Source organism: Chaetodon auriga, chromosome 3 (assembly GCF_051107435.1).
Source record: "Chaetodon auriga isolate fChaAug3 chromosome 3, fChaAug3.hap1, whole genome shotgun sequence".
Lineage (NCBI taxonomy): Eukaryota > Metazoa > Chordata > Actinopteri > Chaetodontiformes > Chaetodontidae > Chaetodon > Chaetodon auriga.
In genome coordinates, this window is record NC_135076.1 from 22,080,538 (window position 1) to 22,104,088 (window position 23,551).

Consider the following 23,551-nt stretch of genomic DNA (forward strand, 5'->3'; position numbering starts at 1 on the left):
TGTCTGGCTTTTGAATATTGTATACACAAAAAAGGAAAATAAAGGAAAACATTGTAATAAAGGGTTTATTGTAGTTCGGAAAATGAATTTGTTCATAATTTCTATTGCCCATAGACGGTTAGGAAACAAATGCGTTTGTGACTTTTTTTTTTTTTTTTTTTTTTTTTTTTTTAATTGTACCACAAAGGCACCACATTTAATGCAATACATGACAGCAGTTAATGCTATTGATTTCATAAGGTCAACACGAACAGGTCTCGAGCCAAAGTTATATTTGGGTGGTTGCCAAAGACAGAGCATGATTATTTTTGAAAGCAGCTCTGTGGTAAACGGAGACCTTTGAAATGGTGGCCCGAAACGACCCAGAGCGGTCGCACGCAGCCTGTTTGTTATTTTTAACAGGCATCAGAAGAGGCAGCCCGGGGTCCTTCACAGCTATAAACCAACCTGTGGTGTATGGAGTGGAGAACTACAACTGAGAGAAGGTCAGAATGGTCCAGAAAATACTGAGTAAAATCATCGGTGCCAAGTATATTTCTCTTCTAAGGGCGTGGTAAGTTACATCAATAACCAAGGTGGACGGCACTGCCGGGAATTGTTTTTGGGGGGTTTTGTGTTGTTTAAAATTATGCTATGTCCTGTGTCCTGTGTGACCCGTTTGCCTTACAAGCTAACATTAGCTTAGCCTGCTTGTTTATTCCCTACTGATTTAGCTAGCTGTGCTAATTAGCTTGCTACCTAGATAACGGAGCAGCTAAGCTAGGAGCGAGTGACAGTGACTGTAAAGATAAGTATTTGTGAGTATTTGTGCTAGATTACAATATCGAAATTAGTAAAAAAAAAAGAGTTACCTGCCTTCACTATGTAAGTTCAAACTGCTCGTTTGCTAGCATATAATTAATGGAGCATAGCTCATCTGACCAGTTCATTAGTCTGATAAACCTCATAATTATATACAAAATCACGACTAATTATAGTGTGTGGCTCAGTCACATCTTTGCTATCATAATAGTAATTCAGTACGCGTGTTAATGGCAGGAAGATAAATGTTTTTGTTTTCTCCCTCAAATTTACTGATTTTCCTTATAGTGAAAAATGCTTTTAAGTTAAAGTCAATTGTTCTTGACAGCTGTTTGTTTTTGTGTAAACGTTTTGAGTACATAGAGCTATAACTGGATTTTGGAAAGAGTGCATTCTGAAACTTAAAAATATCACCCTGACTAAAGCATTTCTTGCAAGATCATAATGCCAGCTGAATTAAGGCGTATAATTATCCAAGTTGCTCTTGATGTGTGTGTTGCAGTCGATGGTGTGGTTAAATTACTGTTTCATTTGTGAATCTCATTGGTTTCTTCCATCTAGGGTGCCAAATATGGCCACTTGGGGAACAGTTGGCGGAGTGGCGCTCATCCATTTCACAGACTGGCGATTATTTCTAGACTATGTGCCATACATTAAAGGGAAGTTCAAGAAGGACGAGTAAAGTCCCACACAACTAAATTGTGAGTGTATTGTTATCACACACTTGTTTGCTATGTTCAGCTGGGTTGCTCATTGACTTTAGCCCAACCCCTTGTACTCCTGATAAGGTGCAGACAGGTGCAGGCCATGCCAGGTGCTGGAACTGAACGTTCAAATAAACACAAAGCTTCTGTCACCTTGCTCACACCTGGCAGTCTGTTGGAACTCTCCTCATGCATCTGCACAGGCGACCCCACACTGGGGTCATTCTCAAACATCTGCAGCGCTCACTAACCAACGCTTACTGCAGGCTGTAGGAATAATGGCCACAGAGATCAAGCTGCTGCAGGCATAAAGGCGTTATGCTTCTGTCTAATTTAAAGCTTTGCAGAGGGGTCAGAGTAGTTTAAAAATAGAAACTGGGTCAGTTTATGACTAAATGTTTAGAAAAAGGTTTCAGATTAATTTGAATTTCAACTCTTCAAATGTATTAACATTTTAGATATTTTTTGCCTCTTTTCATAATTATCACAATATGACATATTATTTTTGGTACCAAGCATTTGTGCTTTTCTTACAGTGGTCAAGTATAATATCAGTATTTTAATACTTACATTGCAGCCTAAATCCCAGATAATATCCGCGATATCCAGTCTGACATCACACTAGAGACATTATATTGATTTTTTTCAAACCCTATTAAAGTTGACACCCACCCCATTCACCCCTCTGCCACTCCCACCATCTCCCCCTGAACCCCCTGTCAGAAATCCAGACTCAGAGACAGGGAGAATGTGGTTTTCACACATTCAAACATACGTGTCTATGTACGTTTTGCTAATGAATAGGGTCTGTGTCTGCCTACAGGACCAGAGATTGGGAATGGGCTCATGGGTGGATTTCTTACACATCGCAAGCTTAAGGGGGATGCGCCGGCTCAACAATCACTCACTGTGGGCTTGTTAGGAGTTTGGACAACAGGATGCACTCTGTATAAATGCTGCTCGTCGTGGAGTCTTATTTAATGTGAATAAATCTTTAATTTTCCCCAAATGTGTCTATTTATTCTGCAAAATTCCAGCCATCCAGATGTTTAAAGTGCTTGGTGAGAGGTTTTAAATCTATTATGTGTTCAGTGCGTCACAGGCAAGTCCAGTGTGTTTTGGATAAAATTTCTCCACAACTGCATTTACTCATATAAAACTAGTGTTCTTTTGTATGGAGCAGGTTTATAAGCATGGCTTTGCAGATGTGACCGACTGGTCGTGACTATTTGTATTGTAAAAGTAGTGTGAAATAAATGTTTTTATGGAACAGAGCGCGTATGTAAAGTGTCTGATAACATAATTATTAATGCATGCAGAATCACACATGTTCAAGGTGTTACGGGCCTGACAATACGCCAGGTTCGAGCAGACATTATCCTCATTTTATCGGCCAGACTGCGAAATTTGCGTGGATAATGTCTTTCATTTCTCCCATCGAAGGGGGAGGGGACTGAAAGAGGAGAGGGGAGAAGGGATTTAACATAGCGAGAGGGAGAAAACGAAATAGTGTCTTCAAGATGGATAAAAACGAGTAAGTACATCATTTGTAGGCCAGTAAAACAGTCGAGATGGGCTTTAATTGCAATTGTAGCGTTGAATGCGCGATGTGTCGTTGTCATAATATAATCGGAAAGTGTTTATCATCGATTAGACAGATGCAGTCGGTGGGCTCGCGTTTGCAAATAGCGATGCTGTGCTCCTCAGCTAGGATGTCGGTCTTTTTCTCGCACTATCGTAACACGGTTTAATCCTGCTGGTATGTGCAGCTAATGTTGAATTAAGCGTGGATTCGGTGTCACGTACTGCGTCGACACTGCGATGTCGACATAGATTTTAATCTCACAAAGCAGATCATATTTTGAATGCATCGTCGTTGGATACACAAAGCCTCCATAAATGCATGCCGTGCATTTAAAATGGTGTCTCTGTTTTAATCGATAAGATCTACTTTGTTCATTCAGAAAAGCCGGCGCTCCAAGTCTGAATGACAACGGTGGGCATTGTCGTGGAGAAACGGCTCTCCAATTTCACGTAGCTAGCTTACATGAAACTTTCGTATTACTGAGCAAGCCACAAGTGAAGGGCGCTATTTTACGCCATCTTGTAGATGTAATTATCCTGCAGCGTCCATGATTGTTGTCACTGCCGCTGCGTGATTACTATTTACGGTCTATTTGCAGCAGTAGCCTAATTTATGTTTGCCATAGGTTAACGTTGATGTAGTGCTAGTGTCCAGCGTCAAGTGTGACAGACTAGAAATATAAGACTTCCGGTAAAACATTTCAAAACAAAAGGCTGACTTTTGGCCCTAAATTTTGGTGTTTCACAACGGGAATTATTTTCACGTGACCTCTCTCTGTTACTCAACGGGGTGTTATGTTAAGTAACCGAAAAAAGAAAAAAAAAACTATTCAAAGAATTCTTAAAATATTTGGATTCAAGATGGAGACCGCTGAAAACTCCGTGAAAACCTTGTAAGTGAAGCTTGAATAATAGTGAGTAAATGTTACTTTGTGGAGCCACTTTTTCACATGGTGAAGAATGAACCTTCCTGTTCTCATAGATATTAAGAGTTAACACAGAACGTCAGTGGTTTTTTCCAGTATCATCAATTTCAATCCATCCAACTAGTATGTTTGAATGTAATTATAAATACACATCTGCTGTCATCATTTAAAAATATCTAACTGATGGCTTTATTTATTTTATAAATAAAATTGCACTGAAAATTTGCTTGAAAATGAATTTTTAACCTTGAATTTCTCTTTCTTATTTCACAATAGTGACGTTATTTGACGAATTTTAGAAAATACACCCAGTTTTATACAGTAAATGGTTGCTTACTGTAGAATAGTGAAATAATATTGATCATGACTTTTTTTGTATTCATTTCTGAAAAATTGAGCGTGCTTAATTTAAACGCGTGGGCCTAGCTGGAGCCTCTGAGACAATCAAATTGCGTAACGTGATAGTACATGTTTGGAAACATTTAGAACCTGAGAGATGTGTGCTTTTATTCTGACGTGAAAACCCTATAAACTTCCTGTCTCCCCCGCGCTTCCTCGCGGTGCATGGACGCCGCCGCGCTGTCCTATGTTATCCTTGCGGATGTAGCCCTCGTGCCCCGGCAGGCCAGGCAGGTAGTGATGTGGCTGAGGTCCGCGGCGGAACGATCTGCGCGACGACAAAGAAACGAGATGTTGTTAGCAGGGAGATCCCATTACTGAGGACGCATGTTGTAATATGGTCGAAACAAAAGCGTAAGAAGCGATAGGCCTGCCGTCCAAAATATCGACACGTTTCCTCAAATCCATTCTGGTTATTAACTTTTAGTGGATTTATAGGCAACTCGCGTGGGAAATGGAGAAGAAAAGGTGGGATTGCACAGCTCTCCCCAAGGGCTGGAAAATGGAAGAAGTGACCAGAAAGTCGGGTTTGTCAGCTGGAAAAAGCGATGTCTATTATTTTAGGTACTAAACGAACGAAGGCTTTCACAACCTCATAGGTGCACGAAACAGCGAGTTTGCGGACGGAAACGGGCAGGAGTATGACAAGGGGGACGGTGGTCGGTATAAAGTTTGGGGTGGGAAGGGAAGGGGGGGGGGGGGGGGGTGTTTGTACGTTAGCAGGCCAGCTCTTCTCACAAGTGAGCGGATAAGAAGGAGACTGTCCGACCGTGCAGGATAGCACTAGCGTCAGCGGCAGCAGCTGATGAATAAAACTGAGTGTCTTCTTCAGATAATACTCTTTATTCCCCATTGAAGTGAATCAACAACGCCAGATTTGTTCTCATTTAGCAGAGGAGACGAGCAAGATGAGGAACAGAGGCAAGAGAGGGGGGAGGCGGGTCGGTTGTATAGTCTGTGGTAGGCTAACTGTACAATCATACCGGTGTGAACTGTGGTGTGTGATGTAAGATACATTTGCATGAGTTTAGTGGCACGTTTCCACCCACAGGTGCTCCTTCTGTTGGTCATTGCTCAGGCTAAAGTGGAGTCACAATGTTTCCATCCAGAAACATGTTAGTGCTGCCATGTTTACGTTGTGCTCACTGGTCCTCGGAGGTCAGTGTGAAGGCTGTGTACACCATGATGTCTGTGGAGTTATGACACCAAGATGTGTGCGGCTTGTAATGGATGACAGGGCTCAGGTTGAGGATTCATCAAAGATTGCCTCCATCTCACAAAGTGATGTGATTTCAGTGTCATCGCTCACTTGAATGTGCTCTGCTTCTGTTCTGCTGTTGACTTGTTGCATGTTGTGGTCCTCCTCTGTGTCACCTGTCCGCCGTGTCACCTGTCCGGCCTTCGTCTCCGTTCGCCTCCCAGTCTTGATGTCGTTTGTTCTGTTGTTGTTGTTGTTGTTGTTTTTGTGTCATACGAGATGATGTCAGTCTAATGGTTTCTGGTGTCTCTGCCTCCCCGTCAGTCCATCTGGGAAGAAGTTTCGGAGCAAGCCTCAGCTGGCCCGTTATCTTGGTAACCAGATGGACCTCAGCTCCTTTGATTTCCGCACAGGGAAGATGCTGATGAGCAAGCTGAACAAGAACCGCCAGAGACTGCGCTACGATAACAACAACCAGAACAAGGTGAGGCACACGGGCTGGCGATGAGCAGCCGCCGGCCGCCAAACACCACCGGTGGCGGCCTGGACACCGTGTTTTACAGGGGAACGCTGACTGGTGTGGTGAAGCGTTGATAGATTGATCACTGCACCCACACAGTCACAGTAATTGCAGTCTAGAATCACTTGTTTAGCTTCACTGTAGGTGGGTGCATTCTCAACAAAAGAAGTGTTGTAGTCTAATATCACCATGACGTCACTGCACAAGACTTTCAGTAACATCGCTGCTTATCCATAAAGTCTAGATATGATAGTATACTAATACAGATTTGTGCATGTAAGGTAGAAAACTGCTCAACTGAAGTCTTATTTGACTTTCCAAGAGTTTGAAGGAGCAGTTTTGTCTGTTGTGATAACCGTTAGCACTAAGCTGTGTTTTTGGACCTGTACAGTCTCAGATGAGATGAATTTTAATGAATACTTGTATGTAACGGCTGATTACGTTGAACTTGGGTTCATTTCCTCAGCGCACCAGATGGCAGCGTGTTGATAAAAGGCCTATCTCTCCTGTCAGACTTGGATTTCATTTGCTGGATCATTTCTGTTAACTTTGAGCCTCTGAAAGCTGAATGAATGACACGTTGCCTCTGCGTGGCCTCTGTGTTCGCTATCTTTCAGGGCAAACCCGACTTGAACACGTCGCTCCCAGTCAGACAGACGGCCTCCATCTTTAAGCAGCCTGTTACAAAGGTCACCAACCACCCAAACAACAAAGTGAAGACGGATCCCCAGAAAGCCGTCGATCAGCCCAGACAGGTGAGCGGCCTGCTACTGTTAGGCTTGATACACCTGAAACGACTGTTATCCGACACTGTTTCTTCTCTGGAACTGGATGAACCAGACTTGAATTCAGACACGTTGATGCATCGCACTCACTGTCACCTTTCTGGTTGAACGCGATACAACAGGAACGCCGTGAGGGAATTTCCTCAAAGTTGAAACAGACGTTTGACTCCAGGATGAGCTGATTAGACTTCAGTCACTGTGGCCAACACATTTTTGGCCACAATACAAGAATTCTTCCGCTATTCAAGGCAAAATTTCACGCACATGTCTCAATGGATGAAATGAGGGATGACATATCCAAAAGGTCAAAGGTCAGCTTCACTGTGACATGGTAATGTTCCTTTCAGGCCATTATTCAACTCCATAACTCAGAACAGAAGGAGGATTTTTGACCATATTTAACATTTGGTCAGATACTGAATTCATGTAAGCTTCCTTGTTTTACAGTATGTAGCTTCTTTGCAGCAGCGTCCACATTTGAAGCTTCGTAGTCCACCACAAGCTGATCGGCTCTGCTGATGTTGAGCTTCAGGTGATCGTTGTTGCACCGTGTGATGAAGTTCTCCATCAGTCCTCTTTGAAAATAGTCTCTAAGTGAAGACAGCACGTTTCTCACGGGAATCATACACATCAGTATAGTGAGAACTTCCATTTAGCCAAAATTACACTCCTACAACCTTTGATTAAATTCAGCCCTGTACATTATGAGTCTGGACAGACATGGATGTAAACTGCGTCTTGACTGGATGGCCGAGGCAAACAGCCGCGAGGCCGTGCTTCTAGCTCGCTCATCGCTCATTTTGGGGCTTTCTTTCTGTCAAAACTGCCTGCAGCTAACATTACTCTTAATTTATGTCTGCAGCTCTTTTGGGAGAAGAAACTCAGTGGTCTTAATGCTTACGACATTGCGGAGGAGCTGGTGAAAACAATGGAGCTGCCTAAAGGTCTGCAAGGTAATAAACACAAGCTAAACACACGTTCTTCACACCAAATGAACAGTAAATACTCTGCAGTGGCATTTTTTTATCACGTGAGAACAGAACTTGTTAACTCTTGTATCATGCTTTGCCCTTTTCCCTTTTTACTGATGCTTCTGTCCCCTTTGCTGCTCTAAACACTGCAGATGTCCTGCTGTGGCATTAATAAAGGATTATCTTATCTTAGTGTTATCAGGGGACCTCATGTGATTTCTAAATCCCCCTCCCATCACCACCACTTTTGTTTTTTGTGTGGCGCCTTCACATGGAACAAGCGAAGTCTGTATTTTACCCAAATTAAGTGACAAGGCTCTGTGTAAAATCCACTTCCTGATCAAGAAGAGCAACAGGCCTCCTGAAATTTCACATCAAAACGCTGTCAAACCTTCTGTTGGAAGTGCTGATAGAGCCTCTGTAATTCTTGACTGGAAAAGAGGCAGAAAAAAGGCTTAAAGAAAACAAAAACCCTCAGAGTAGAGATGCCGATTTTCACGGGACTGATCACATTAAACGTGGTCGGTTGCTTTACAGTTTGCAGACATGTCAGAGGACTGAGATCATAGATGACCTCTGTGGTTATTAGAATTTCCTACCATTCCTCAGGCGATACCCGTCTGGTGTGAATAGGCCTTAAGATGTAACAAACCTGAGTGCAGGTACAGCTTGGATGTCTCTTCAGATTGCCCACTAACCGCCTGGTTTGCCCCTCAGGTGTCGGTCCAGGCTGCACAGATAAGACTCTCTTGTCGGCCATTGCGAGCGCTCTGCACACCAGCGCCGCTCCCATCACCGGCCAGCTGTCGGCGGCCGTGGAGAAGAACCCGGGAGTGTGGCTCAACACGGCTCAGCCGCTGTGCAAGGCCTTCATTGTCACCGATGAGGACATCAGGTGGGCAGTCACAGAACACGGCGCGCGTGGATCACCTGTTTGTTTTCACTGTGTCAGATCCTGAGTCGTCACCGGAGCCAGAATCCAGAATGCTGTTCCTCGTTTGACCTGGCTGCCCTTTTGGCTTTAAGCAAAATGTATCAGAATATGAGCCTGTGACACGGTCGCTTCAAATCTTTGTCAGATCTTCAACAGGAAATAACAACTGAGGGAGCGTAAATTATGTCAGATGTTACCTGTTCTACTAGTTCACAAGCTGTTGCTGTCCATTTTATATACTTAAGCACGATAACGGCTATAAAAGGGCTGAGCGGCCGAGAAATAATGGAGAAATCTTCCAAATTAGAAACGACCTTGAAGATTTGGTTGTGGCTTTTTGTCGCCCTCGATTCACCCAAAGATAAGCGAGTGGAGCCGGCTCAGAAATCCCACAGCCCATCAGAAGTGACCCTGTAAGAACAGACCATCTGTTGTGTGCTGATTCAGTGGCTGTTCTGGGCAGCTGCAACTGCCAACTGTAACAGCTTCCTGTTGTGTTCATGTGTAGGAAGCAGGAGGAGCTGGTGTACAGTGTGAGGAAAAGGCTGGAGGAGGCGCTGATGGCTGATATGCTGGCCCACGTCGAGGAGGCTGCCAACGAAGGAGAGGCTCTGAAGGAGGAGGGCAACGGCAGTGAGGACATGGAGAGCGTATAGCACAGGTTGGTTCATTTAGGCTGATGAGCAAATTTAAGACCGTGTCGTCCTGTCCTGCCTTAAAGCACATAATGAGTGTAAGATGCACCGTAGCAAACCCTGAAAGACTAGAGAATATGCTTCTTCTAACTGCAGATCTTCTCCTCTCGTAGGGTTTTGTGACGTCCGGACGGGTTTGTTCAACACCTGCACAGACACACACGACCATGAACAGTAGGAGCCCTGCAGCAGTCCAGCCCTGATGAACTGTCCCCTTGTATCTGCATCCAACCTGAACCTCAACCTGACTTCAACCGGCCCCCGTTCAACCTAAAGAACTGCGTCCCGCTCGGGATCACGCGGGAGTCTCAAATGCGTCTTTTCATCTTAAACTTCCACTGGATGGGACTCCTCGACCTCGACACCAATCCAATCACTCGACGTATTTCTGAGCTCAGTTGATTTTTCACTCGGACGTTTTAAAATATATCTTAAAAAAAAAAATGACATGAAATGAACTTGCAAATATTGAGAATAACTTATCTAGAGTTTGTCAAATTCAGTGTTCAATGATAAGCGTATTTTTTACTGAAAGGCTTTGAATGGGTTTGTATTCTTTGTGACAATCATGTCAAATCCAAACATTTTACATCAGCTAAAGGTGGATATGGGTGCTTTAGTTTTGGGCCGATTGGAGATGAATGTTTTGTACTTTTGACGTGTCTCTCTCTTGAATTTTATGATGCACTCCATGAGTAGTCTGACATGAAACACACAGACCGTCTTTTCGGACGGAGCCAGAGCGGAGCTGACTTAAATCAGCCTGCAGGCGGAGGGTGTTACCGATGCAGACGGTGTAGTTTGAGTCCTGTGGAGGGGTGGGAAAGTAAAGTTATCTGTCATGTCAGGTGTGTTATCCTGGGAGTCAGTGTTGACCAAAGAGGAGGCATGTCATTTTGAAGAGGGCGGAGGTGTAACTGAAAGTCTGTTTTGTGTTGAACCATAAACGATTTTATCGGCTCTGCTGAAAGTTGAAGGTACACCTGACGGGGCCGAGCACTACGGAGCAGAAATGACTTGAAACCTCTTTATATTGTTACTGTTTTTAACTCTCATCATCATCATCATCATCATCATCATCATAGGTGCTTACTGACATGAAACATTGCTGTTTAGTGCCAAGGCTTTGTCACAGCTTCGGTCCACTTTTTTTTTTTTTTTTATTATTATTCTTTTGTATGTGTCAATGTTACCACACACATGCTGCCTCCTCGTATACCCACGCACAAAATTGGTGACACAGCAAATTACACTCAACATTTAGTTTCATGTCTTTTCATTTATTATTGTTTCTTATTTTTTTTTGGTCAAGGTTTGATGGTGAATAATGTATCCAGCCCAAATCATGAAATTCCCTTCTCGATATCAGCAGGCTGATTGCTGAAATGAATTTGATTGTATTACTTATTAAAATGAGTCGGTATGTCATTAACTGCTGCTGCTGCTGTGTCTTTTTCATTTGTTTTAAATGTCCTGAAAATACCCCTTTGTAACTGTGGTTACACCTGTATTTGGATGTGTCTGACCCCCCTAAAAACAGGCTTTCTAAGGGGCCGCCATGCTCAGCAGTAATGCCTCAAACTCTCCATCCAGTCAGTGCGTCCTCCCACAGATTAACAGTTAACTTGACAGCCCTCAGCGTCTGTGTGAGCCTGGACAAAGTGCACCAGACTGTCACCAGAGCACAAAGTGGCTCTCGTGCACAAGTGTGGAGGATACAGACTGTTTGATTTGTTTTAAATGATGTTTTTCTGCTTCTTTTAACGTGGTTAAGATGACTTCACTGGATCTGTACAGCAAGGTAAGACTGACTTTGACTTCTCCTTTCATTTTTGGAAAATTATGGGCTATTTATCGTTGTCTGCTAATGTTCATGAGTCCTTTAAAGAAGAGTAATGATTTCGATATAAAACAATTATGTGAGCTTCATTGTGTTTGTTTACGTATCTGGTATGTGCTTGTCAGCCTTTCCCAGGTGTGTAAATTTACATAAAATCTGCTTTAGCGTCACCTGATTGTTGTGTGTTCTTGAATAGGCTACCGTCAATGTAAGATGTGATAAAATCTGCAAAAGGCTGGCATTTCCTGTCCTTATTTTCTGTAAATTTAGTGGTAAATAATGTATAGGATTATCATGGATGAAAACTTTGTAAAATGCAAAAATTAATGAGCAAATTAGACACGTAAGAAGTAGATAATGGCTAATCCGTGCAGGTGATTGAGAGTAGGATGACCAGTGTTAATTTTTAACACTGTTTAGGAGCCTTTTTATGCTGATGGGTGACAAATGTCTTGTCTGGGTGAGGCCGGGCAGTGTTACAAGTACCTGATGGGACAGAAAATGCAGTGTTATGTAATGAAAATCTCTCCATGGTATCTAAATGGGTCCAGGACATACAGAGTCTGTTCAACCTGCAGTGTCACTTTCCCTTTTTATCATTCAATCAGGATTTTTGCAGTTTCACAGTCTGTTCTGTTCTTTTATCAGGGAGCGTGCGTGTGGATTCCTGACCCAGATGCAGTTTGGGTGTCAGCCCTGCTCCTCCAGGACTACAGTCCTGGAGAGAAACATCTACGGCTGCAGCTCTCTAACGGACAGGTGAGACACACAGTATCTCGGCCCTGGTGAGGCAGCGTCATGCTAAGCTCCAGTGTGCTCTCGCTATCATTTTAAATTTCCCACAACAAGACCTCCTAACTTCCCTCTCCCTTGTCAGGAGGTCCACTACCCCGCGGTGTCCCCCTCTGATCTCCCACCGCTGGGGAACCCCGACATCCTGGAGGGGGAAAATGATCTCACAGCTCTCAGCTTCCTCCACGAGCCTGCTGTCTTACACAACCTGCGGGTTCGATTCCTGGACTACAGCAGCATCTACACGTACTGTGGTGAGCGCCGAATGGGGGACAGGGATGATTGTCCGTCCAAAAGTGGGAAAACAGGAGTGACAGAAGGCCTTTGAGATGTGTGCCAGCAACAGGCTGCTCCCGTGTGCTTCTGTCTGCATGATTACAGCTCGTAATGTGGACTATATTACAGTAGATCAAAGGTTGAGACAGGCAGGCTGGCAGCTGCTGCGGGTTTTAAGGTGTAATTACATATTTGATAAAGATTTTAAGATGTTAAGTTATTTTTTAATTTGTGTGGTTTTGTCATGAAAATTGACATTTATTCGTCTTAAAACTGTAAAATGAGGTAGGTCGTGTGCTTATATTCACAAGAATTATGAGTGACATGTACTTGACTTTGCAGACATATTGGATGCTAGAAACTTGGGTTTCTCTTTAGATTTCCACTGTGACATTTACCAAAAAAAGGATGTTATTAAAGATCAAAATGATACAGCTATTGCTAAATATTTGATTTCTATGATCTTTCTTATGAAAGCTAATCAATATATCCACGCTGTGACTTTCTTCTCCGGCCCCTCCAGGTATTGTGTTAGTGGCCATCAACCCCTACGACCAGCTCCCCATTTACGGCGAGGAGGTGATCGATGCTTACAGCGGTCAGGACATGGACGACATGGAACCTCACATCTTTTCTGTGGCCGAGGAAGCCTACCGCACCATGACCAGGTCAGAGGTCAAAGGCGAGAGGTCGTGTTATGATCTCCAGTCTGTAGGATTTGATAGTCATCACTGTCTGTGTGTACAGGGAGGAGAAAAACCAGTCTATCATCATCAGCGGAGAGTCTGGCTCTGGGAAAACGGTCTCAGCCAAGTTCACCATGCGATACTTCGCCGTGGTTGGAGGAGCAGCACAGCAGACCAGCGTCGAGGAGAGGGTCCTGGCCTCCAACCCAATAATGGAGGTGATGGATGGTTGAACTTAGGGATGAGGATTTTCCTGTCAGTCATGGTTTTCTAAAGATACAAACAGCCCACACTTTTGTCCGCAGTCTATCGGGAATGCTAAAACCACTCGAAACGACAACAGCAGTCGTTTTGGGAAGTACATCGAGATCGGCTTTGGCAGGAAAGGGGACATCGTTGCGGCTAACATGAGGACGTATCTGCTGGAGAAGTCGAGGGTCGTCTTCCAAGTAAAGTCTTTGGAGATAGTTCATTAGTGACGAGGTGAACTGTTAATCCCTCAAATGTTCTTAATATAGTCTCTGTATGTTCATGTGTGTCAGGCAGCAGCAGAGAGGAACTACCATATCTTCTACCAGCTGTGTGCCTCCAGAGAGCTGCCTGAAATGAGATCCTTCAAGCTGGGTGAGACTTTACTCTTAGAATATCACCAAGGCTGCACCTCTGTTCCCTTCACTCGGTCGCCCATGTTGCATACAGTCTGTGTTCACGTCCTCCAGATGCTCCTGAACGTTTCCGCTACACCAGCCAGGGAGGAGAGATGCTGATTCCTGGTACTGATGATTTGTCGGACCTGGAGCGCACTCGCAATGCTTTCACCATTCTGGGTAGAGCTGCATTCACACACACACACACACACACACACACACACACACACACACATCCATCACTTCAGAGGACTTTACATTGACATGAATTCATTTCCTGAAGACTTCTACTAAAGTTTTCACCCTAGATTTAATGATTTATATTATGGGGGCTCATCCCCAAAAGGAAAGTGGGTCCCCACAATGTAACAGTGCAGACAGATTTATGTCCCCATAACATGAGTAATACACATCCACACACTGTGTTGATAATGTGCCTGTTCTGACTCTTAATCGCGTCCTCGGCTATGAGGATGAAACAAACTTGTCGGTGTTATTTGTTGAAACTGCAGGTGTGCAGCCTGACCAACAGATGGAGCTCTTCAGGATCCTGGCAGCTGTTCTGCATCTGGGAAATGTCAACATCCAAGCCAGTGGGAGAAGTTCTGACCGGGGTTACATTGATGTAAGACATTTATTTCTACTATATGTCTCCTCTTCCCTGGAGCTCTTCTTCAGCTGTCATCCTGTTTCCTCTGTCAGTGCGCATTCTGCAGCAGGTCCTTTATTTTTTGTCTCAGGCAGACGACCGCTCTCTGGCCGTCTTCTCCAAACTGCTGGGAGTGGAGGGACCTCAGATGGCCCACTGGCTGTGCCATCGCAGACTGGCTGTAGGTGGAGAGATGCTGGTCAAACCCATGTCCGCTCAGCAGGCCGTAGACGCCAGAGACGCACTGGCCAAACACATCTACGGCCAGATGTTTACATGGACAGTCCAGAGGCTCAACTCTGCTCTGTGCAGCCGGAGGGGACAGACCAAATCCTTTATAGGGGTGCTAGACATCTATGGGTGAGCGATGAGCTTTTGTGCTTAAATTTGTTTAATCCCACCAGAATTATTACGCCGTCGTCTGAAGTGTGTGATTAGAAAGTCTGACAAGTCTTCTCTCTCGGAGCAGGTTTGAGACCTTTGACCGGAACAGTTTTGAGCAGTTCTGTATAAACTATGCGAATGAAAAACTGCAGCAGCAATTCAACAGGGTAAGTCATGTGACCCGCAGACATGTCTGTCTGTGTTTTGGTGTCATTGCATCTAATTATTTTTAGCCTTATCACCACTGCAGTGCATCATAGTGTCCAGCTTGTTCTCAGTTTTGCAAGTTCATTTGCAAGCTAATGCACATTTAACGCATTGTGACATATAAAGGTTTGTCTTCCTCGTAGTTATAAAATACAGGAGGAAGGGCTGCTTGGTCCTGGCGTCTCTGCTGTGAGGGAAACAAGCACAGGCTGTCCTCCCAGTGGGACGATCTGTTCTCCGTAGCCAAACTGCCCTCGCTGCGTTGAACTTGCCGAGCAGTTTTTATCCTCGGCTCGTCCGCCTCTTCAAACCCTCTATTTCGAGTCAGTTGTTTTCATTTGGTCTCAGTCTCAAGGTTTTCTATTTGTATTTTGTGTTCGCCTGCAGCACGTGTTCCACTTGGAGCAGGAGGAGTACGTCCGGGAGGAGCTGGCCTGGAGCAGGATTGAGTTCAGTGACAATCAGCAGTGCATCAGTCTCATAGAGGGACAGCTGGGCCTGTTTGATCTTTTAGATGAGGAGTGCAGAGTGAGTCATGCTGGCCCTCTTCTCTTTTTACAATGCATGTGGCTCAACCTCACAAGTGAAATGTAAAAATTTCTCTTTTTTAACTCAATGGCTTTAGCAATTATGTTTTAAGCTCTTGTCTCTGTGATCATCAGATGCCGAAAGGTTCAGATGAGAGCTGGGTGAGGAAGCTGTACGACCAGCACCTGACCAGCAAGCCCCACCCTCACTTCCGGAAACCTCGCATGTCCAACAGCGCCTTCATCGTCCTGCACTTCGCTGACACAGTGAGTGATGAGCTGAGTGAAGAATCATGCCACATTATGATTATTTGTATTCACAGCTTTTCCTTTTCCGTCAGGTGCAATATGAAGGTGATGGCTTTTTAGAGAAGAATCGAGATACGGTCTTTGAGGAGCTCATTAACATCCTCAAAGCCAGTCAGGTCAGACGCGTGTTACATATTTCAGAAGTTCATTTATTGTCTTTGTGACCAGGGGACGGCTGACTTGTGTCTGTGTGTGTTCATGTGTGTGTCAGTCCGAGCTGGTGGCTGAGTTGTTCCAGGTGCAGGGAGACGTGTCCACTGTGGCCAATGGAAGCGTTCGCTCAGGGAAAAGAGCCACCAGAGAACACAGACTGACCGTCGGCTTCCAGGTGAGCTCCCTTAACCGCATCCTTGTGTTTTGTGAGTAGAGAATTTGCCTTTAAACTTTATGCCTTGTGTTCATTGTGCGGCTGGCAGTTCCGTCAGTCCTTACAGATGCTCATGGACACCCTCAACAGCACCACTCCTCACTACGTCCGCTGTATTAAACCCAACGATCTCAAACAACCCTTTCTGTATGTCTCTGTTTGGCTCGTCTTCGCAAAATTAAAAGTTTATGCATTTGATTTTTGTGTTTTCTCTGACGCTGGTGTACGCTCTAAGACAAGCTAACAGCCTTGCTTTGTTAGGTTTGACCCCAGGAGGACAGTCCAGCAGCTGAGAGCCTGCGGGGTGCTGGAGACAATTCGCATCAGTGCTGCAGGATATCCATCCAGGTACTGAGTACTTCCTGGACCGCCATCTAACTCTCTGCAAAGCTGTTATGCAGTGTGAAAACATGCAGTGTTAAGAAAGTCCCAGATGTCCTATTTTACTTGAATGCACCGCCATGAAATCAAAACAATCTCTGATGAGTAACACAGTGTCACCCAGTGATGAAAACATAAATAGCGTGTCTTTATTTACTTTATCTCCAGATGGACGTACGAGGAGTTCTTCAGCAGGTACCGCCTCCTGCTCCGTGGTCCTCAGAGCCAGGCCCAGGCCCAGGCCTCGTGCAGACAGGCCCTGCCTCAGCTCATCCCAGACCCAGACCAGTACTGCTTTGGGAAGACCAAAGTGTTTTTCCGGGCCGGTCAGGTGGCTGTTCTGGAGAAACTGAGAGCTGAGAGGCTGCGTGTTGCTGCTGTGATCATCCAGACCCAAGTCAGAGGATGGCTGGTGCGGATTAGATACAACAGGATCTGCTGGGCAATTGTCACCATTCAGAGATACTGCAGAGGAGCTCTGGCCAGACGGTGAGAGTAGAGTAGGCTCATGTTTGAGACAATGTGAGCTACAATATGTGTAACACTGCACAGCACAATCTATGGAAATATCTATCTAAGGATCGCCCAAAACTTAAGATTAAATGTCCTGCTCTTGAATTTCTCTTTGTCGTTCTGGCTGCAGACTGGCTCTCATGCTGCGCCACTCCAAGGCTGCATTAGTGATCCAGAAGACCTACCGCATGGTGGTGGTCAGACAGTTGTTCCTCATGATCCGACAGGCCACCATCACCATCCAGGCGTTCACCAGGGGAACACTGGAGCGCCGCAGATACAGACTGGTCAGCATTTAATCACGGCCTTAATCACCTCGTTTCATGCTTGAGTTTTTTAGTCACATTTTCTTTATAATTGCAGTCTGAAGTCAATTCTGCCTATTCTTTCTCCTCAGATGATCGCAGAGCGTGCCGCTGTGCTGCTTCAGGCCAGAGCGCGTGGGTGGTTGGCGAGGCAGGCGTACAGGCGAGTACGAGCGGCGGTGGTGTTCATGCAGTGCTGTGTGCGCCGCAGGGCTGCAAGGAGGGAGCTGCTGAAACTAAAGACAGAGGCCCGCTCTGTGGAGAAGTACAGGGAGCTCAACAAGGGCATGGAAGTCAAACTGATGCAGCTGCAGCTGAAAGCAGACCAGGAGGTGGGTGGTGGGAGTGTGGCCCTGTGATGTGATCCTTCTAAGCTCTAAAATGTTTGTCAAGAGGTGATTTTATTCTATATCCTCATGATGAAGGTGTGCTTGTACCTGTTCAGGCCAGGGAGGGCGCAGCTTTGAGAGAGACCCTGCGAGCAGAGCGAGAGGCCACCAGTGCTGAGCTGGAGGCTTTGAGGGCGACGATACAGAAGCTGGAGAGCCTGAAAAAGGAGAAACCTCAGCCCTGCTCCGTCATCAGCGAGAAGGAGGTGGAGGAAAGGAGGAGAGCTGAGGAGAAGGCCGCCCAGGAGATCCTTCAACTCACACAAGTAGGTCCAGTGACCCAAGAATAACTTGACACATTTCAAACTGTGCTGGGGATGGTGTCATTAGGAGTGAAGAATATTAGTTGCCTCACGATAAACATTTTCTTTTCCTTCTGTTGGAAGCTGAGCTTGTTTTGATTTTTAATTGCTCACCCTCTCTCATTTTTTAAGGAGCTGCAAGCCCTGCAGAGAGAAAAGGACAGCTTTTGCAAAGAGAGAGAAGATCTGTCTGCCCGCTTGCTCGAACAAGAGAAAGCACAAGAAGGTAGCATCACACAGGCTGAATTATTTCACATGTAAGACTCTAGTCTTGATCTCTGAGTGTTTTATTGTTCTTTGCGTGTGTGCAGAGTGTGTGCGTCAGGCTGTGTCTCAGGCGAGTGCAGCTCTGAGGGCAGAGCTGGATGAGGAGAAGAGAAAGTATCAGGGCCTCCTGAGAGAGTTCACCAGACTGGAGCAGAGATACGACAACCTCAGAGAGATGAACCTGCTCACTGAGGTTCATAACCACAGCCACAGACACACAAAAGCACTGACAAAATACCAGTTTGGTCTAAAACGCCATCTTGGTTTCTCCTCATGACAGCGCACCAAGGCCCACAGAAGGACGGACTCCATGCAGAGTCTGAGCTTGGAGCCTCTGTCCCCGACTCTGCTGTCACCCCAGTCCCTCACCCCACTCTCCCTGTCACCCTTACCATCTGCCTTCCCCTCCCCGGAGGAGGTCCGCAGGGTCAGCGTGACGTCTCCCACCCTCGAGAGGAGGCCGTCGGTGTGGAGCTTCGAAACGGCAATGGTGAGAGAACGAAGGAGAAGTAAAAACAAAACTCCAAGAGGAACGTCACAAAACTTCCTCAAGCTTTTCCTCTTGATGATTGTTGATGCTCAGCGTGTCATTAGGTCATGTCACAGTGTGTTCCTGTTCGCATTGACAGGACCAGCTGATGGAGACGATGGATGTGGCCAAAGACCCGGCAGTGAAGATGAAAGGAGAGGACCTGGCACATGCTTACGATGCCGTACGGGTGGCCAACAAGTCAGTCTGCTCACTCGTTCATGCCTGCTAGTGTATTAACTTGCTTCCCTCTCAGTTTTATGTCATGATTTATGTTTGATGGGTGGATCACCTGTTGTCTGTGTCAGGTTTCTGGAGAGTCAGGTCCGTGGCCAGCACAGTCAGCGGGAGGACGAGCTGGAGGCTCTGAGGAGGCAGCTCAGCCAGGCCATCTCTGGTTTTTCCTCTGCTGCACAGCAACAGGTATCGACTCATGGAGGGATTCATCTGTGGCGCATGAAGGCTGTTTTATTGAGAGTCCAAAGTTCAAACTTCATCATGTGAGTGTCTGTGTGTAAATGAACTGCAGGAGCTACTGGAGGCCAGAGAGCAGGAGTGTGTCAGACTGAGGAGAGAGCTGAAGGAGCTTAGAAGCACAGTGTCGCTCAGAAGACTCCTGACGCAAGGTAAGATCTCATCAGGCCGCCTTCAGCACACAGCTGCTGCTGCTGTCAAGTACTCTAACTCATTATTTTGGTCATTTTAACCTGAAGCTTCATTTCAAAGCTTTTGGTTTGCTGCACTTGCTGTTTTCCTTCATCCCTGAAAAGACTAGTTTCAGTATCTAATTATACTTGGATCATTAACTTATATTGCTCCTAAAATGATGATTTTTAAATGTGCTAAGTAAACATTACAGAAATGTTATCATGAGATCAAAAGCTAGCTTTAAAGAACTTGGTATAGTTTCAGAAATTGAGCGTCACATATGAAGCATCAGCCTTTGAGTTATTATATGCTCTCTCATGTCTCTGTAGTTTTCTGCTGATGCAGCTGCGTCAGTCGTGTTTCTGTGTGTCTTTTCCAGTTCTCCCATCAGCTTTCGCCCCAGAGACGACTTCCTGTCCATCCCAACCAAAGTCAGCAGCAGTCACTGGTTTGCTGGAATGTAGGAAGAGAGACGAAACCAAGCTCATCAAGAACCTCATCACAGGTGAGATCAAGTTTAGGCACATCGAAGCATTTCAGCTTTTATACAGAAACCCCACAGAGGTCATTTCCAGCAGGGCCACAGAGGAAACTGAGATACTTCTAATTCTGTGTCTTTATTAAAGTTGGGACTGCATTATTGTGACTCTTTAAACTTCTTGTCTTTGTTGAAATGACACATTGGTCTCCTTCAACAGTTTAATTTGATTTATTAAACGCTTCAGAGACCACAGCTTTGTGGCGTTGCCTCTGGGTACCATCTGAACAAACTTTTGCTCTCACTAACTCGTCCATACCTGACGAATCTGACCCGGCCGTGTTCTCTCTGCCATTGCTGCTCTCTCTGTCTGTGCTGCAGACATCCGCGTTGACAGCGCCCTGGCTCTGCCTCCCGGTCTGCCCGCCAGCGTGCTCTTCCTGTGCGCTCGTCAGGCCGACTGCAGCGGAGACCAAACTCACGCCCGCTCGCTCTGTATGGCTGCTGTCACGGCTATGAAGGCAGCTCTGAAGGTAACCTGAGTTCTGAAGCTGCTCAGTGCACCATATGGTTGAGGTTTCGTGCGTGAGGGCAGATCACCTCCCGTCGGGTAGGCTGTCGCTTTCAGAGAAGCATTGACGGCTGACTTTGAAACACTCTTTAATGTGATTGTTTTGTCCTGCTTGTGTGTCCAACCCCAACAATCTGGCGCCTGAGGAGAAAGTAAAGCACAACAAAGCCTGTGTACCTCTCTCTCACACACACACACACACACACACACATACAACATGCACACACATGTTTCACTTCATCACATCAGTGCTAATATTTTCATCTGATCTGTCCCTGCAGAAACACAGTAACGATGTGGATATGACAGCTCTGTGGCTGAAAAATGCCTGTCTGTTGCACGACCTGTTGACCCAGCACTCCCCAGCACAGGTAGACTGAACATGCCTTTATCATCATTTACCTCTGGCTGACTGAGAGCATCTTCGTTGCTAAAAAACAGTGAAAACTCAGAGTGCTATGAGTCAACACCTCAAGATTTTTTCCCCATCTTGCACACAAGCTAGTCCCTGAGTTTAGAATTAAAAAAAAATCTTTGTAGTAGTTGCAGATCCATTGATTTCTGAAAGGATCTTAACACATCTTGCTATAAGAACGTATGACTGGATTGATTTCTTTTCAGACCCTCGACTCAGACAATCTGGTTCCGCTGACCACTGATGTGAGCGACTTGATCCGTGCCCTGAGCGACCTCTGCATCCAGGCCTACCAGCAGCTCCTCTCCATCACTGAAAAACGTCTACAGAGCATCATAGGTACCGCTACAACGACAGCTAATATGAAGGCTCTCGCCTCCGCTGCCCCTCCTATCTCACCTCCAGCCCCCTCTCTCCCTCAGTCCCCGCTCTGTTGGAGAGCGAGACCATCCCAGGTCTGACTGGCTCTGCTGTGAAGTCCAGAAAGCGAGCAAACTCAGACCCCAGGAGAGTAGGAGGCGATGCTCCCACCATGGCATTGGTGCTGAGGGAGCTGGGAGCCCTCCACGCGGCTCTGTCCCGCCAGGATCTGCCCCCGGCACACTTCAGCCAGGCCTTCCACCAGCTCACCTACCTCATCTCTGCCTCCGCTCTCAACAGCCTGCTGCTGAGGAAAGACATGTGCTGCTGGAGTCGTGGCATGCAAATACGGTAGAGATTGACACACATAAATGTCCATGCATGCAACATTTTTTCACATCAGAATCGGCTTTATTGGCCAAGTATGTGTGAACATACAAGGAATTTCAGTCCAGTTTATACATTGCACTCAATGTACTTGCATAGGAAAAAAGTTAAATAATGCAAAAATATAAAATAAATAATATATATGAAGAGTAGTGAGGCAATAAACAATATATACAGTGAATTTTATAATGTGTGTTGACAGTCACAGTCAGTGGTGAATGTGCAAGTTCAAAGTGCCATCCCATATCATGGACTATAGCATGTGACATGATATGACCCAGGGTTGGCCAATATGAAGCTTTACTCCATGAGATGATCTGATTGATCATGATTTTGATCAGTAAATGACTGAAACTGTTAAATTAAATAGATTTAATGTATTTAGATTTCAGTTATTTGAGTTGAATTTTGATTCAGTTTATCTGAGTTAACTGAATTGATTTTTTGTACTTCAATTTATTTTGAGTTAATTAGATTTTTTTTTTGTATTCTTTAACTTAATTGTCATTGTAATGTACTATAATTTGATTTTTATGTCATTTTTGATTGAACATCATTTAAAAGGAATTAATGTAATCATCTATTTGTTTCAGCTCTACTTCTTTTACATCAGGAGGAGAAAATATTAGATCCTGACTGTATAAACACACCATAATACCATCAATACCTCCCTGAAACTGCATCAGCATTGATTAATTGTACATATGAAGTGACATTTTACTGCATAGCTGATGCATATTTTGCATTACAGTGCACCTGTGATGTCTTTCTCCTGTCATACAGCTACAATGTGAGCCTGCTGGAGGAGTGGCTGCGGAGCCGAGGTCTGCATGCAGGGGGCGCTGTGGCCACACTGGAGCCCCTCATCCAGGCAGTTCAGCTGCTGCAGGCGGGGAAAAAGACCGAGGCGGACGCACAGGCCCTCGTTCAGACCTGCACTGCCCTGTCCAGCCAGCAGGTGTCTGTCTATCTGTCTGTCTCTGTCTGTCTGTCTGTCTCCAGCTGGCTTGAAGAGAGAAAAAATTGTATCTGTATGTGACCTCCTGCTGGTGTCTGCTTTGTTTAACAGATTGTGAAGATTCTGACCCTCTACACCCCCAACAGTGATGCTGATGAAAGAGTCACGCTGAATTTCATCCGCACCGTCCAGGTAACGTCTCCACCTGCAGGCTTTTATTTATCACTTTTAAGTGGTGTGTCTGACGTGAGCGCTCTCTTGTCTTTGCTCCTCCAGGGGCATCTCAAAGGCCGTTCTGACGGTCAGCCTCCACAGCTCCTGATGGATGTGAGGCGAGTGTTTCCCGTCACATTTCTCTACTCGCCTCCCCCCGTCCTCCACGCAGAGCAGTTAGTCATCCCGGATTCCCTCAAGATCTCCTTTCTACGCAGAGTCTGAAAACCAAGTCCATTTTGGCTAATTTAACAGCCCTTTGAAATTTAACGAGCCTTATTCCTGATCTCTTGTTTAATTAACCTTTTAATTATCAGTCTTGTATGCTATTGAAGGTCAGAGGTCATGTGAAAAATGTACATCTCAGCTAAGTGGGGAGGTTAAAATAGCATGAATGCTAATAGTATGCAGGAAAATAAAGTTTTCTTTTTAAAAAAAAGGTAGTAGATTCTGCTAAAAACATAAATCAGGCAGTTAAACTACGTCGTATGCTATGGTTCACTACGTCTGACAGCTATATCTCAGTACAGTTTGACAAAGAAGGAATGAAATTATGCTCTTTTTTTCATATTTTATTGGAAGCAGAAACACAATGAGACTGCAGTCCCAGTAATCCCCAATAAGAACAACCAGA

General features: G+C 45.3%; 3 protein-coding genes across 6 annotated transcripts; all 3 read left to right on the forward strand.

The window, feature by feature from the left end:
* Nucleotides 1–421: 421 nt before the first annotated feature.
* Nucleotides 422–2,514, forward strand: LOC143318139 (cytochrome b-c1 complex subunit 10-like). The gene is made up of 3 exons (XM_076726152.1): nt 422–553; nt 1,363–1,502; nt 2,329–2,514. The coding sequence occupies exons 1-2, from the start codon at nt 492–494 to the stop codon at nt 1,481–1,483; spliced, it is 183 nt and encodes a 60-aa protein (XP_076582267.1). The 5' UTR covers nt 422–491; the 3' UTR covers nt 1,484–1,502; nt 2,329–2,514.
* Nucleotides 2,515–2,813: 299 nt separating this feature from the next.
* mbd3b (methyl-CpG binding domain protein 3b) lies at nt 2,814–10,953 on the forward strand. Of its 4 annotated transcripts, none has more exons than XM_076726149.1 (8): nt 2,941–3,039; nt 5,306–5,374; nt 5,937–6,096; nt 6,750–6,887; nt 7,780–7,870; nt 8,606–8,783; nt 9,331–9,483; nt 9,631–10,953. In XM_076726149.1, exons 1-7 carry the CDS (start codon nt 3,026–3,028, stop codon nt 9,476–9,478), a joined length of 798 nt encoding a protein of 265 aa, XP_076582264.1. In that variant the 5' UTR covers nt 2,941–3,025; the 3' UTR covers nt 9,479–9,483; nt 9,631–10,953. The 4 variants fall into 4 exon arrangements, with proteins under 4 accessions (XP_076582266.1, XP_076582264.1, XP_076582265.1 ...); XM_076726150.1 differs by having other exon boundaries at nt 2,974–3,039; nt 5,309–5,374; XM_076726151.1 differs by lacking the exon at nt 5,306–5,374 and having other exon boundaries at nt 2,814–3,039.
* Nucleotides 10,954–11,291: 338 nt separating this feature from the next.
* Nucleotides 11,292–23,267, forward strand: LOC143318008 (unconventional myosin-Vb). Its single transcript, XM_076725886.1, has 35 exons — nt 11,292–11,318; nt 12,006–12,116; nt 12,235–12,403; nt 12,949–13,093; nt 13,173–13,329; nt 13,417–13,560; nt 13,654–13,735; nt 13,831–13,938; nt 14,271–14,383; nt 14,499–14,767; nt 14,877–14,958; nt 15,386–15,526; nt 15,661–15,792; nt 15,867–15,950; nt 16,046–16,162; nt 16,251–16,348; nt 16,463–16,549; nt 16,751–17,071; nt 17,226–17,382; nt 17,493–17,732; nt 17,846–18,055; nt 18,224–18,317; nt 18,403–18,551; nt 18,639–18,848; nt 18,988–19,088; nt 19,196–19,310; nt 19,417–19,513; nt 19,915–20,040; nt 20,395–20,546; nt 20,866–20,955; nt 21,206–21,338; nt 21,422–21,710; nt 22,530–22,704; nt 22,816–22,896; nt 22,981–23,267. Exons 1-35 carry the CDS (start codon nt 11,292–11,294, stop codon nt 23,140–23,142), a joined length of 4,968 nt encoding a protein of 1,655 aa, XP_076582001.1. The 3' UTR covers nt 23,143–23,267.
* The last annotated feature ends 284 nt before the right edge of the window (nt 23,268–23,551 follow it).

Coding starts and splice junctions, on each gene's coding strand:
- LOC143318139 (XM_076726152.1), top strand. CDS start 492: ATGGTCCAGAAAATACTGAGTAAAATCATCGGTGCCAAGTATATTTCT. Junction 554..1,362: donor ATTTCTCTTCTAAGGGCGTG/GTAAGTTACATC, acceptor TCTTCCATCTAG/GGTGCCAAATATGGCCACTT.
- mbd3b (XM_076726148.1), top strand. CDS start 4,869: ATGGAGAAGAAAAGGTGGGATTGCACAGCTCTCCCCAAGGGCTGGAAA. Junction 6,888..7,779: donor CCGTCGATCAGCCCAGACAG/GTGAGCGGCCTG, acceptor TTATGTCTGCAG/CTCTTTTGGGAGAAGAAACT. Junction 8,784..9,330: donor GTCACCGATGAGGACATCAG/GTGGGCAGTCAC, acceptor GTTCATGTGTAG/GAAGCAGGAGGAGCTGGTGT.
- LOC143318008 (XM_076725886.1), top strand. CDS start 11,292: ATGACTTCACTGGATCTGTACAGCAAG. Junction 12,117..12,234: donor TGCAGCTCTCTAACGGACAG/GTGAGACACACA, acceptor CTCCCTTGTCAG/GAGGTCCACTACCCCGCGGT. Junction 16,163..16,250: donor GACTGACCGTCGGCTTCCAG/GTGAGCTCCCTT, acceptor TGCGGCTGGCAG/TTCCGTCAGTCCTTACAGAT.